The sequence below is a fragment of the Culex pipiens genome, chromosome 2 (assembly GCF_016801865.2).
Source record: "Culex pipiens pallens isolate TS chromosome 2, TS_CPP_V2, whole genome shotgun sequence".
NCBI lineage: Eukaryota > Metazoa > Arthropoda > Insecta > Diptera > Culicidae > Culex > Culex pipiens.
The window spans coordinates 78,807,351-78,823,362 of record NC_068938.1 but is presented as its reverse complement, the minus strand read 5'-3'; the positions used below and the strand labels follow the sequence as shown (position 1 = coordinate 78,823,362).

The window sequence follows — 16,012 nt, the reverse complement described above, 5'->3', positions numbered from 1 at the left end:
AGGGAACGCTGAGTTGTTTACGGGAACCGTACGCTGTCCAGCTGCAGGAACGGTTGCGCTCGTATTGCGCTGAGAAGGGTGGGATGCTGCTGCTTTCTTCTTCCTCTTTTCCTGCTCCTCGAGGTACGCCTTGCGCGCGACGCATCCGCGGTAATTACCGGTATGGTTGCCGTCACAGTTGGCGCACTTAATCCGCGCCTTGGTGTGCTCTGCCTTGTCCCCCAAGTCCGCCTTGCACGGCAGTGCACACTTCTCTGAGAGGTGTGTTTCACCACACTTCACGCAGCGGGGCGGGAGGTTGCAGTTCCGCGAGCCGTGGCCGAACTTCTGGCAACGGTGGCATTGCGCTACGTCCATTGGGTTTTTGGAGTAAAATCGCCAGTTTACCCAAAAACCGTCCAACGCCTTAGTCCGTCGCAGGTCTTGGATTTTGACGGTGCCGCGGTCGAAGTACAACAGGTACAAAGTGTGCGTACCTGTGACTGTTGTCTTGCGCGAGAGCACTTTTATCTCCCGTGGCGTTATTCCGGCACCCGAGAGGTGTCCCTTCAGGTCGGCGATTGGGTGGTCTTGGTAGCCCTGCAGGACTACCTTAACCGCGGTCTTCTCAACTGGATCGAATGTGTAGAACTTGAAGTTGCTACACTTCAGTTCTTTCACCACCAGGTCGAAATTCTTTTTGTTGAAAGTAATCACTTGTACTTTCGATTTTCCAATTTTCAGACTATATTGGAGGCCTTCCAGCAACTCGTCAACATCGTCCGCCAACGTATCCAAAACAAAAATTGGAGGTGGTCGCCGTTCCTTCGGAGAATTATCTTTTTTTGTCGTACTACCTTTTTTGCGTGCACGTCCATCGTCGTCGTCGTCGTCGGTAGTGCTGCTACCGTCGGTGTTGTTGTTGTTGGTTTCCTCGTCACTCAGTCTCGCGAACTTGTTACTGGTGGGAATGTTGGCGGATGTTGATGCGCCACCGGTCGACAGATTGCCGGAAGTACCTGAGCGGAGTCTGCTTCTTATAGGGCTGCGATCCTGGACACGGTAATTAGCGTGTAATAACTCCGGATTGAATCCATCAGCACACACGCTCCCCTGCGCGATGGCGGACGACGCGGCGGCGTTGTTTTGTTTACCTTTTTGCACTCGGCCGGTAGACGAACTTCGCGGGTTTTTCGAGGCCGCACTCGAACTGCCACGGCCACGGCCGGCCTTCGGCATGCTGGTGGAGCAAACTCGCGGGTAATCAAAGTCGATTACGGCGGAAAATTCGAAAAAACTTTTAGAGCTCTGAGCACTTAACTGCTGCTTGCTCTGGAGGATACACGCAGAATGAAAAAAAAAACTATATTTATTTAAACTATTCACCTTTTTCAAAAGTTTTGCTAGATAATATCGAAGGCCGCCATCTTAGGCCCACTGGGCCCACAAAAAGGGGTACGCTCAGTTTGTATGGGAGCTGTCAACATGCTCCCGGGCTGATTCGTATGGGGTGAGTGATTGTGGTAATCGAATAATAGTATCATTGGTGCGCTGGAAGTGGGGACGCGAAATCGTGATTATGCAGGTTAATTTTTTGTGTGCTTTTGTGTCGCTATTCGTATGGGGTGAGTGATTGTGGTAATCGAATAATAGCATGACTTACTGAATTATTTGTGTCTTGAGCGTAATTAACGTTGAGTAATTGGTGTTTTTTGTGATTTTTTTTTTTTTTGATCTTAATTAATTGTTTTGTGATTTTCAAAGCCCTTCCTATATCATCGTTGATCGGAAGGCACGGCGTCGGGTAAATTGTGTATAATTTTTTGAATAAGGTTTTATTTTTTATGGTGAAAAAGCCATTTCTATATAATGATTGAAAGACACACTGACATTTTGGATTAATTAATAGTGGAGTGAAATAATTGTGTGTGAGTGACTTTGTGTGTTAACCAAAAATACCTTTCCATAGCATCGTTGCTCGGAAGGCTCGCCGACGGGTCTGTTATGAAAGTCCTCCCCATAGCATCATAGCTCGGGAGGCATCGAAAAGCCAATACCTTATCCTACTAACCAAAAAAAAATTAATCACGTGATGCTTGAAGGAGATGCTGTGGATTCAACGGTATCAAGCGGTATCAACAAGTATATAGCGAAAAACTATGTGCTTGATGAGTCTGCAACTTCAACTATCGGACTAACATTCCTCCCTTTCGTTGAACTGCAGGCTTCTTGGGAGGGCGCCGGTATTGACTAATAAAGTAGGGATCTTCAGAGGTTAAACAGTGAACGGATGGTTGGCTCCCACTGATCATTTTTGACTCATTGTTTAACTTCAGCTGATCTGTCAATAACGGAGTAGTAGTAATCAAGACATCGCGTCCCCAATTCCAGCGCACCACTCTAAAAAAATAACTTAAAATTTTTTAAAGTAAAAAAACCGAAATTTACTGATTGAAAACTTCTTCAAACAATTGAAAATGTCTTAAAACAAGCAGAAAAATTTAATAAACTTTTTTAATTATTTTTTTATTTAGAAAAAAAAATCATTTCAAAATAACAGCCCAGACTCGATTATCCGAAGGTTTATATGGGATTTTGGATAATCGAATCATCATCGAATCAATCATTCCCATTCAAATATCTCAGCAACTAATGGTCCAATTTTCATGAGCATGAGCATGGTTGACTGTCAGCTACTAATGGTCTAATTTTCAATGTTAAAAATAGAAATTTTTGTAAAATATTATGATTTCCTCGAAAAATTTTTTTTTTAAATTTTGGAACCAAGACTTACATTTTAATTGGGCATTGAATATTTGGCCCTTTTGAAATGTTAGTTTCGATTCCAATTTTTTTAATAATTTGTTTACCATATAACTTCAAATGTTACATTTTATAAGATTTGAATAAACATAACTTGTCCTACCAATAGAAATAGAACCACCCCAACGGTTCCAACTCCTGCAAGAATCCTGCTTTTCCGCGGCAACATTCACCAAAACCATTCAGATTGTGTGCTGCTGCCGCTTATAATTCAGCTCACAAAAACCGAACCACCGGCGCGACGTGTCCTACGTGAGCCGGAAGAATTCGACTGCGGCAGAGAAGGTGGTGGCCCAAGATTAAATGTATCGCACAGTTTGGAATGGGAAAATAAATGTTTCCAGGAATGGCCCACATTCCAGCAGTAAGACAAATGCCACATTGAATGGTTTTTGTTGCGTTGAAGGTTTTCCCGTGGATTAGGGACGCGGAAAGTTTGATGGATGTAACAGTTGAATAACACTTACCATTTCGATCACCTCGGAAAAGTCTTTGTTCAGGTCCTCTATGACGAACGGATATCCGTTCTGTTGGGAAGCATTTTTCAAATGTGAGGAGTTGATCTGAAAATAAAATTAAAAAAAATATTATGAACAATGCACTACATAAAAGTGTATGATTGATTAACAGTTTGTCCGACGACGTGCCATCCAAGGAAAGACGCTACGAGATAGAAAAACAATTATCACTTTTCAACTTATTTTGCTGGTTTATTTTTTATTTTACCTTTGTTATAACTTCCGCAACAATTTTTCAAATAAAATGACTATAAACGTCCGGAAAACCCCATCAAGTCTATTTTGGTCATTCAATCCCAACTTCAACGCGTGGGCGCAATCGAGAAAAAAATCCAAGCTTCCTTGTGGCTTTTTTATGTGCCAGACAAGAGGGCATAAAAAAGCGTTTAGTGCCCCACGAGGAACAAATTTGGGCTCCGCATCGTGTACACATTACGAGCCAGCAACAGACCGGCCTGGCTGTCAGCTGCAAGTGGGTAATTTTCTTGGCACCCACCCCCACGAATGTGGGGACTTGGTGGGCCTTTTCGCGCCAACAGTGATCGATACTTTATCAAACTCTTTGTTAAAAAGTTGGCGGGAATCTAAGGTTTTATGGTCTTGGCGGGGGAATTTAATGATGCGTTAATTAATACTCTTTCGCTTCTCAGACTTTGGAATGTTAAAAATATATCAATTTCTAAGTATATTCACTAGCTTTTCTCATGTGACTCTTATAAAAGTTCGAATGTTTATTTAATTTCAATTCACACAGCTTTAAATTCAAAATTCAAGCTACAGAAAAGAGCTTTGAAGTTATGCAAAAAAAAAAGCTCAACAAATCCCCTTGAAGAATGAGATGCACATAAAGGCATGGAATGACATAAATTCCTGGACTCGAGTGAGTGTTCGGAAAATTTAGCTCTTGATAGCAAAAGCAACAATGCCGGCAAAACACAAAGAACAAAGCGAAAACATATCTGTCATAAAGTCTGAAGACACAGGGGACTGGATAAGTAGAGGGGGGGATGAGGTTGGGTATTTTTAGAAATTTTACGCGTGATTTAGGTCGACAGCTGGTACGTGATTGATGGAAAGCTGCCACTACGGTATTACTGCGCGGGGTGACTTTTGTTTTGTTTTTGCTACTGCCAGCTCTACTAACTGCTGGACTGGTCCGCGTATTGAACCATCATGCGATTTGTGAAGGTCCAGTTTCCATGATTTAATTTTAACCTGTCTAACTGTTTTCTCGAAAACAAGCAACACAAAATAAAAAAATGGTTACTTGGAAATATTTTATTCGAAAGTGAAACTTTAAAAATCCGTTTTGACGGTCTCTGAACCAAACAGCCTTGAAGTATCTGTACGAGAATTTTTGTATCGGGAAATTTTACGTAACATGCTCTTAAATGGGAGGAGTTTACTAACAGGACTCCACGATAACTTTAAAATTTCATTGATGATTTAAGTATTAATCTCACAACTCGATATTTTTGAAGTTGATGTCAGTAAACGCTTCGATTTCGTCAATGAATGGTAGATTTGGGCTCAAACCGACAGAATTGAATTTGAGTAAATTCCATGCCAAAAAAAAATAAATTGGAAATTTTGGTGTAAATGCTATGCCTCTTAGAAACAACCATGCGCACCCCCTTATTCTTGCTACCCCCACAGATAAAGGTGGGTGCGCAAGGTTGCTTAAGATGATTCCACAATATATATTAAAAATTTACAATTTTATTAATTTTCAGTGAATTTGGTCATGGTAGATTCAGTGGATTGGAGTTCCATACAAATTTTGTAATTTTTGTATGAAGCGTAACAAGGCCTCTAAATCTAAATTTCATACAAAAAAAATGCAAAAAATTTCCGATCTTATCGAAAACAATATTTTCAATTTGTTGAATCAAGACAAACATTACAAAAGGGCCAAACATTTAAGAGCGAATCCAAGAACAGGGCATACCCCTTTGTATGGGATGTCGTTTGGACTTCACCAATCTACCTGAAATTTTCAGGGGTTGTTTGTACATATAAAACAAGCATCTGGCCAAAATATGAGCACTCTAGGCCAACGGAAAGTGGGGCAAATCGGGACGAAAATTTTAAATCGGCTATTACTTAGGAAAAATTCAATTTAATTTCAAAATGCAAAATGCATCTGAAAGAGCTTAAAAATGCAACCAAATGCAGGGTGCAGCATCCCAATTGGTTAAGTCTAAAGAGAGTTATTTGCATTTTAGTGAAAAAATAGCATAATTTTCAAACTCAAATAAAAAAGTGTTTTATCCAGATATCAACTCGGTTCGACCTGCAGCTTGTAGGAGACATCTGAGACTACCATCTTAGACTGAGAACGCTTTGGGTAAGGCAGTTTAACATATTAAATAGACACTTTTACTTTTAGTGAATTTTCTGGTTGTAAAATAAATGCTCGAGGGATCCCTTATATCCCATTTTCAGGTGATAATTTAATCGTATTCGTGTTCTTGAGACAATTTCGCAATAGAAACATGCACAAAAATGTGAAGGTTAAAAAAAATCGATTCACATTTATTGAAATTCAAGTCCGTTTCCTAATTTTTTCTATCTTTCATTTTTTAATGGGTTAAAATTTATGAAAATAAACATTTTTGTGCATGCCTCATTGCGAAATTGTCTCAGGAACACGAATATGATAAAATCATCACCAGAAAATGGGATCTAAGTGGTCCTCCTTGCAAAAATTTACAACCAAAAAATCATTAAAAGTAAAAGTGTCTATTTAATATGTTAAACTGCCTTACCCAAAGCGTTCTCAGTATAAGATTGTAGTCTCAGATGTCCCCTACAAGCTGCAGGTCGAACCGAGTTGATATCTGGATGGAACACTTTTTTATTTGAGTTTGAAAATTATGCTATTTTTTCACTAAAATGCAAATGCAGCTGCCTCGGTTAAGCACGGAGCTTATGGGTTTTTGGCTATATGGGAGACATTGGCTTTAATCGTATGAAAAATCTACAAACATCAAAAATTTATAGTGTTTTGGAATCGGGATGATGTCAAATATCCATTAAAATTATTATTTCATGAAAATTTTCACAAAAATACTTTTTTTTCCTGTATTTTGAAAATGCATTTTTTTTTCTCTAAAGAATCCAAAAATATATTGTTATTGGAATATGGGTATCAAATGATCAGGTTATTTCATACATTTCGGAGACCGAGGATCACCATGCCTGCCGCGAAGGACACGGAACCGCTGTATCCGGCGGAATTGCAACATTATCTTTCATTCCTTTTCTGTTTTCTTAATTGACAGTAATGGAAAGTGGAAATCAACACGGTTGCTGCGATGAATTTGAAAAACGTTGCGCTCGTATCTTTGAGACCCCTACAAGAAAATCACCAAAACTGATATTTTCTCGATATGCGCAATAATATTACGCCCTATTGAAATGTTTGCCTTGATTCAAAACTTTAAAAATATTATTTTCGAAAAGATCAGAAAATTTCACGAATGTTTCATGTTTTAACATTGAAAATCAGACCATTAGTTGCTGAGATATCGACGTTAGAAAATGGTGGGTTGTTTGGGTGAGACTTAGAAAACTTCAATTTTCCTGTTTCTTTTTCTTAAAGTCACTGTATCTCAGCAACCAGAGGTCCAATCTTCAATGTCTCTTAAACCTTTTTAAAGCAAAATTTTCTTAACTTAACAAAAAAATATTTTCGGAAATGGTTACTCATGGTCACTTTCGGCGGCTTTATCTTGAAAACGGAGCCCTTTATCAAAAAATTTGTAAAGTACTTTTCGATTGCAAATTCATTTTTTGTATGAAATATGGATTTTTTTTCCAAAAATCACAATTTTTCAAAAAATCATAACTCGAAGGCAGATTTTTGACCATACTTCTCTATGGTTGCGGGTTTTGTCTCCTAAAACATATCAAAAAATCTCGAAAACAACGAATACGTATTTTGGGAAACTGAGTTTTGTGAAAAAATAATAATAAAAGAAACGGCAATTTTTTTCCGTGTACCAATTTTTTTCTCAACACTTCTCTACAATACCTACAACTTTGCTGAAGACACCAAATGGATCAGAATATTCACTTAAAAGTTACAGCTGTTTGAATATTTACGTAACATTTTTGTATGGACAGCTACCAAAATTGTGTGGCGACTTGTATGAGTGAACCAATGACACAAAATAGCTTCTTTGGTCATAGGCCCGAGCAGACGGTAATATCTTTGGAATAACATTATTTGATATTTGAAAATACTAGGCCAATAACATTTTATGTTATTTATAACAATTTTTGTTATTCGCCGTTATGATTTTTTTGTTATTGGATTGTTATTGTAATAACAGAGTGATAACAGTTTTAGTTATTCTTCGAACAAATCTTTGTTATTATTTTTTGTTATTTTAACAACTAATCCGATCATCCCAATAACATTTGAAGTTATTCTTCCATAACAAAAAAGTTATTGTCAAGTTTTTTTTTTTGCTTTCAACCAATATCAGACCAATAACAAATTTTGTTATGATAACATAAACTGTTATTCAATTCTTATGCAGAAATGGATTTTTCAAGAAGAATCCATAACACTTTTTGTTATTTTAACAGTATTTGTTATTGAGATGGCATGAATTTTATTATCACCGTCTGACCGGGGAAGGCCCCCACAAAGTTTGAGTCAAATAAAAAAATACAAAAAAGAAAAATGTTTGAAATTGGCCTATTTTGTAGAGAATTGCTCTGTTGTTTGTGAACACAACAATATCAATAATATCTAAAATTTTAAAATTCAAACCTCATAAGGTTCTAAATAATACGATTTTACGTCCTAATAACAATTCAAAATTGATTTGGCCTGGGCTGCTCCAGTTCAACTCAATCGGGCTCAATTTTGGGATTAGAGCTCTGCATATCACCTGAACCAAAATTATGGCCTATAATGGATGGGAAATTGAGCCATTCTGTTTCACCCTAATATATATTCGTCCAAAGATTCGTCCTCAGAAAAATAACTCGTACAACGTCAACATCATAAATTTTTATTACGTTACCCTTTAACAAATCTAAACTGCATCACGTGATCAAATTTGCCCCTACAATCATCATAATGAAATAAACATTGCTCCGGAAACTTTTTCGTTCCGCGCTCATACACGCACACTCACTCAATTTGGCTATTGTTAGAAGGGGAGCAAATTTGCCCACATAAAATACGTCTAAACATCAACATAAAATTCAATTCCAGACTCCAGGCCAGTCCAGCACTGATTCGTATGTTGCCTGGCGTGGTGGCAAAAATGGCTCATGAAATATTAAAAAAATGGCCGCTTCGAAGTGTACGATACACCATCACCCATTACCGGAGTTCACCGGAAACACGTTTTTTTGTTTTTTGTTGTGTAGTTGTTGTTGTGCGCACACATGTATAAACCTTTTGTTTGCGAAACAACAAATGACTTCCCATTTATATTGACGTCAGCGCGCACAAATACACCTGGCGAGTCATTATGCCACCGAGGCTGTTGTTCTTGAAGCTTTCTTTCTTCCCAGTTTCCTGGATGGAAAAGGTGTGGACCTATTTTGGACCTATTGTGGTACTTTTTTCGACATACTAAAGTAATCATCCAAGAATGCAAAAAAAGTACAAAATCAAGATTTTTTATTTGCAAAGCAAATATGTTAAGCCAACGATTTACATTCAATTTCCTTTCCTGGGAATGCTCAACCTTAAAGTCCGTCCAACCTTGCTGTTCGAGATGTTTTTTTCTCTTGGTCCAAGTTTTAGCGATGAAGAGCCTCCAAGAGAAATCTCCAATCGCCACTCTTTGCCCCCATCATAGGGATTCTAATCTTGCTATTTTTAAAATGAAGGTCGCTGGCTGCCTTCGAATGAAAGCCAAAGTCTTTAGAGAAAAAAAAGCTCCACAAGAAGCTCACAAAGGCGGTTCTCAAGGTGAAATCGTAGGCTGGCGGCTTTTTAATGGAAATTTTAAGAGGTGTCATGTGCAAAAACTCTGTTTTGAGTTAAATGTGGGAGGTATACGGGAACTGGTTCAGGCTGATGGCATCCATTATTTATTAATGTTTGGTATGTTGGGGCAGTAACGTATGTAAATAGCATTTAGCATCCAAATGTTAAATATTGCTGTTGACTTTGAAAACCGGATTCATTGATAACAAAGGCTGAATGTCAGCAACCTGATGGCACAATTGATTTTTAAATTTCAGCTAGATGCTTTACACTTTCTGTTAACATTATTTAGTAAAATAGTGGCACCGGATTGAAACTCTTTGTATATTTGGAGTTTTGAAAATGCTGAATTTAGTTCAAGGAAAATTGAAAATTGCATGTGGTTTAATGTCTAGAAAACTTCAAATCAACAGAAAAAAAAATCAAAATCCAATTGTTCGCTCTACAGCATTGCTTTGGCGTTCTCGATTGCGAGATTTCTACTCGAAACTAGGTGTCCGAAGGCTAGATTGTTGAGGCAATTGCAAACCTCTTTTCACACCTTAGCTTCCATCCACCCCGGGATTCGAAATGACGACCTTTGGATTGTTAGTCCAACTGCCTACCAGCGACTCCACCGAGGCAGGACCCAGGGAGACGACTCCTACACCTGATTTGAGCTATCGACCTAACCTCTAGGTTAGACCAGGGCCAACATTTACTTCCCCGTCCGACGGAAGGCGTGATCGACAAATCTCATCTCGGAAAATGCCACCGGGACCGTCTGGGATCGAACCCAATCCGACTGGGTGAGAGGCAACCACGCTTAACCCTACACCACGGTTCCCGACCATCAGTCACCCTTATTTGTTCGTTTGATATTGCCAATTGGGTTGGATATTCACCCATCCAAACCCCAAGTTAATTGGCCTTTGTAAATCAATTGAAATGTTAAACCGCAACCTCATGCACAACAGTTTTTTTATTTAATTATTTCTGGCAACTGACGCAACACAAAAGCTTCTATAGTGCACGACTGGATGTTCATTTTCGTTGAACCGAGATTGACGAAATTTGATCTGTGCGGTGCCATCATCAGCACCCATTATTCCGTACAACAGTGAATGAGTTGTGGGCGGATCACGCGTGACAACGCAAAAGTGCATAGATATATATGGTATATTTGTTTAAGGTATGATACGCAATGTGGACCAGAATATGAAAGTAATTTTATACAGATTGACTTTACATTTTGGTGGACACATAGAAGAAGTGTTACCCTACTTAGAGCTCGTGATGCGGTGTGCTTAAAAGTTTTTTTTCTAGCAAAATAAAAAGAAAGGAAATCAATATTGGGCAGGTGGAAAACTAAAAAAACTAAAAAAGCAAAAAATACATTATGACAAAGTGTAAAATGGCACTGTCCGAATGTTAAAAGAGAAGGAATTGAAGATGTATAAGAAGCAGGGATGGAATGATTGCAAAAAAATCATTGCGAACTTTCTTCACCCGAGAATGAGAGGGGAGGCAAATCACGCAAAGGAAAATCGCTCCCAAACTTCTCCAAGAAAATCAATCTGCTGATAATTTGTTGTGAATTTCCTTGTCAGCACCCAATCAGCACCACTGTGTGACGTTACACTTGCAAGTGTAGTAGTGAAAAAGATGTTCCTCAGAATAATCAAGAAGATGATTTTTTGAGACTCCTTTTACCGATCTTTCGTGCGCGAGAGAGGAGAGCCATGCTCCCTTCGATTTTGTTCTCTTGATGAACGTCCAATGATTTTCTAAAGTCTACGTGGATATTACTATGGGATTTTTGTGCTTTTCGTTCAATCGTTCCCACAGGTCTGGGGACAACATGGATTTACTCGGAATAAAGACAGTTGTGTAGGGGATGGTCCAATGAACACATTCCAGAAGGAATAAGGCTTGTCCATTCTGTCCCCAAGGTGCGCATTGGATCGACGTCCGGTGTCTCCAAAATCAACGATCTTTCAAAAGCATCGCGTTGTCATTAGTATGCTAGGTTAAAACAACGACGCAGGCATCGATTTCATTATTACAGTCGACTCTCTGGTTGTCAATATCCAATGGACCGTCGAGGAAGAGAATCATCAGTTTACAGAACGATGCAAAATGAAGACTCAATTGAAAATATGTTTTTCTTGATACCCAGCTATGGGAGAGAATCATGGCAACGTCCATCAAACAAAAACAAACTAATGTCAAACACCCTTCAAAGCATCGTTTCGCCAAGAAAAATGTCTATGCAAGTCATGAGAAAGTGAAATTATTGATAACCGGAAGAGATTTTTAAAGCAAACAGAATCCAAGAGACCGTCGAGAAAGAGATCCTTCAAGCAAGGGAAAATATCGAGGAATGAAGATTATTGAAGTATGCAGATTGAAGGGACTGAAGAATTCATCGATAGATGAAGAATTATTGATATCGAGAAGATCGACAGCCAGAGAGTCGACTGTATTACAAAATCACCATGCTACGTTATTTAGAATAGTTCGTGGTTTACCCCTAACAGTCACAGCATACTAAGGACAATGCGATGCTTTTGAAGGGTGAATTGTTGATTCTGGAGACACCGGACGTCGATCCAATGCGCACCTTGGGGACAGAATGGACAAGCCTAATTCCTTCTGGAATTTGTTCATTGGACCATCCCCTACACAACTGTTTTTATTCCGAGTGAATCCATGATGTCCCCAGGCCTGTTATCCTCTACAAGAGGAACCTCGGTTTGCCGTAACCTGAGAACTTTTTTGTTTGGTTGAAACACCCTAATGTATCGTTTATTTTTTGTTTCATGAACAAGCTTGACCATTATTGAAAATATTTTTCTCGAAAAGACTTAAAAGACAAAAATGAAATAGGTTCCATCCATTGTTTTGTGTGAAAATCGACTTAAGGAATGGGTAAAATTGTACAACTTTGCCCAAGACACCAAATCGATCAAAAAATCCTTACTAAAACACATTTTTTGATATTTTAATAGCCTATCTATATGATCAGTTGGAAAAATTGTATGGAAACTTTTATGGACAAACTTATGTTTCCAAATGTCTTCATGTCTCATAAAAAGTACAAACAAAGTTACATCCCAAGAAAAAAAAAGCAAGAAAGTGAAAAGATACTCGTTAAAAAAATCTAAATTTTCAAACATTTGACCACACCGTGCCCCGGTAACCACGCACGACACGCGAGCAGAACAGACTGGCGGTTTGGAGAAACAATCTGGAATAACCATGTGAAACCACCTGTGCGCCACCCAATTAACTACAATACACAAGTGTTGGCGTGATTTGACGATCCCGGGGTGCGGTTTTGGTTTCGATGGCGATGGCTACCTGAATTATTGATGCAAGTTGAGATTATCCCTCCTTTTAGCCGCCGTCCATAATTGATGATGACGCGCCGAGCTGTAATTGAAATTCTGTTCCCGTTTTAGACAAACGCTGAATAATTGATGCTGAACAGTGTTGTAACAATCACCTCGTGCTGAGCTGGGTTATAGATTGATTGATTGGGGACCGTGATAGAATTGACCCGAATCACAGGGATGCTTTTCGTTACAACAGGAAAGGGGCCAAACTTTGCCATTCACTAATTCAATTAAATTCTGCGAAACTCATTCAGCTTCTGCGAAGCGCGAGAAGCGGCTTTTATCAAACTGTCGTAATTGAACAAGGTAAAACTTTATCGTACCCTCGTGATGTTTATCGGAAACATTGAGTTAGATTGTCTTGTCACTACCCCTTACGTGGACAACATTGTCGAGAGTTGCCTGGAAGGAGCAGGACAGAAAAAAAATCTGATAAGATTGAGCAACGTTCAGTCATTATCACGCTTTCGTACTTGACCTGTGATTTTTTCTTGGATTTTTTTTCCTCCCATTATCCCGCGGGATAATCACGGGTCGTGATTTGGCACTTCATCGTCCTGTTCCCTCGGGGAAGTTTTTTTTTTTTGCTGAACCTAAATGCGACATGATGGGCACTTTTTCCCTTCGAGAGTGGCACCATCATTCATCACGACGTTTCCACTCGGCCGAACGCTAAATCGGGCTTATCGAGACAATCAACATTTTAAAATCATTTTGTTTTTTGTTTGTTTATCTCTAGATCTTCAAAATTTCCCACGAAGGAATTAAAGTACTTGCAAGGTTTTCTAAATAAAACTGCTTTTCAAAAATCACCCTCTTTTTTCACACTTTCTAGTCACCTTCATTTTTTTATGTTTTCCCCCTTTTCTACAAAATTTTATCTTCAAATTTGAATTTGCAGCAAATTATGAAAAAAACTGCTCTTTTTCAGACATAAAATGTGATATCAAAAACACACGCAACACTCAAAAAAAATCAAGCATATTCAATAAATCATAGCATATCGTGAAGAAATGAACTATTATTTTCTGTAATTTTAGCAGATTTGATTTGTAGATAATTTGCAGAGGTTTAAGGAAATTGAGGGAAATTTTGTTTGTTATAATTCCAGGTTATTTAATTATTCTCTTAAAATTTGATGTATTACATTACTCTCACTTTGAATTTAATTTAAATATAACAGCAGATTTTTCGGTATGGCTTAGACTATAATGACCTTAGAGATTTTTTTCATTCGTAATTATTTTTTTTAGCATTATAACAACACAATAAAATATGAAAACAGAACAGAAAATAAGGAAAAATTCAAATAAAAAAAGGTGTTATAAAGGTAGTTGCTGTGATTTCTAAAAAAGCAAAAAACGAAACAAGAGAATTAGCAAGCTTTTCGCAAAACAAAAGTTATTCCGCTTCGACTGCCCGGAAAAACATCATTCGGAAAAATAATCGATTCTTTGCGATCGTTCCATTAACCCCAAATCAGCACATTTTGCTTCGCAAAACTGCGAAAAAAACAAGATGCTGAAATGGGCGAAGCGAAGCAAATTGTTCAACCCCCTGAGGGTCGAAGTCGGAGAGAGCAATTAGCAGGATCTGTATTTAGCAGTTTTGCTAATTTGTTGACCATTCTGTTGCTGCTACTACTGGTGGTGCTATTGCCACAGGGACCTTCGGATAAAACCTTAAACAATGAGCGGCATATCCGTTTTTAGTACACTGTAATTGGACTGGGTCGCTGAGTTATTTGAAGGCGATTCTGGAACAAAAACTTTATTTGAAACATCAGATTATGGGACATATTTTAAGAGAGATTTGGCCCTGCCCATTGTTCCTAATTTTGAAAAAAAAATCAAATTATTCGCTCTACAGCATTGCCTTGGCGTTCTCGATGACGAGATTCCTACTCGAAACTAGGTGTCCGAAGGCTTGATTGTTGAGGCAATTGAGCTAACGACCTACACAGCTAAAAAAGTAGTAATCCAGCTGCGTGTAAAAGGCCTGGATGTAAAATAAATATTGCATTATTTTATGCAATTTTATGTGATTTTACACCCTGAAACATGTAGCCCATCAGTATGGGAAACCTACTTGACCGAAATGTCAAGCTCATATATGCGTTTATCCTTACTGCTCTTCATCGGTCTGATGGCCGAGTGGGCTAAGGCGTCAGTCCTTACTGTTGGTGTTGGGTTTGAATCCCGTCGGTTGCAACTTTTTTTTTGTGTTTGCAAAAATTGTACATGCAGTGTGTAATATTAAGTGTTTATTTTGACGAAGGTGATGTGCATGCTTTGGTATGCGATTTTACCATCGGATTTTTTGCTGTGTAACCTCTAGGTTAGACCGGGGCCAACATTTACTTCCCTGTCCGACGGAAGGCGTGATCAGACAAATCTCGTCTCAAAATTTGCCACCGGGACCTTCTGGGATCAAACCCAGGCCGACTGGGTTCGAGACAACACAGTTAAAAAATGCTGTGTAAAATCGCATGCAAAAGCATGCACATCACCTTTGTGAGCAAAAGCATGTAATATTGTATGAGAAAACGTGTACACAAAAAGCATGTACCGAAGAAAAAAAAAATCAGGTCTGCTCACCCCAAAAACAACATCAATCCTGTGAGAGTCTTATTCAGATTACCAAGTCCGCGCCCCAACCCGCTCGGCTATCTCGCCGCTATGAAAATTAACGAATAAATGCCAATCTAACAGTAGGTTTTCCGTACGTCGTATACTGTGTTGACTGCATACGATGTATAGGGGACCAATAGCCACATCGGTGAATGTATTTGAAAAAAAAGCAACAGCTTTTGCCAACAAATAAATCTTCAGTTTTCCAGTTTTGTGTTAGAAAATCGACCTTGAAGATATGGTAACACTATCTCAACTTGAGATTCTCAAGTTTGTAGGACTTGAAAAAACAATAGTTTTCGATGCCGGATGTAGAAAATTTAGTTCAAAATTACTGTCAAAACCAACATGAGAAATGTATTTGAAGAAATGTATTTGAAGAAATGTATGGCTCTATGGAAACGCTATATCGAGATATCGTGACTTAGGAAGACTTTATATATTTCATCGAAATTTAAAATTTTAAATTTTGTTAGCCAATTATTGTTAACCATTACAGTATACTATAACGTCAACTTCGTGTACTTGGAAAAATCCTTTCTTTTTTTTTGAAAATCATAAAAATACCCTTTTAATGAAGCGAAATCGATTTCTAGATAGAAATTCATTATGATTTTATTGCTCAATGTTTTGTATCCTACTAAAGTAGAATACTAAACTGAATTACAAGGTCTCGTTCGTTACCCTCATCCAGCCTGTTCATTCCACTTCAAGGTGTCAATGAAT

The 16,012-nt window shown here is 38.4% G+C and overlaps 1 protein-coding gene across 5 annotated transcripts in view; it reads right to left on the bottom strand.

Annotated features, from left to right (window-relative positions):
• LOC120422973 (cGMP-dependent 3',5'-cyclic phosphodiesterase-like) overlaps positions 1 to 16,012 on the bottom strand; it is a 121,208-nt gene that overhangs the window by 86,917 nt on the left and 18,279 nt on the right. For all 5 annotated transcript variants that reach the window (XM_052708939.1, XM_052708938.1, XM_052708941.1 and 2 more), the window contains exon 4: positions 3,270 to 3,365. In XM_052708939.1, coding sequence (XP_052564899.1) covers positions 3,270 to 3,365 — 96 coding nt within the window. The remainder of the gene's footprint in view (positions 1 to 3,269; positions 3,366 to 16,012) is intronic.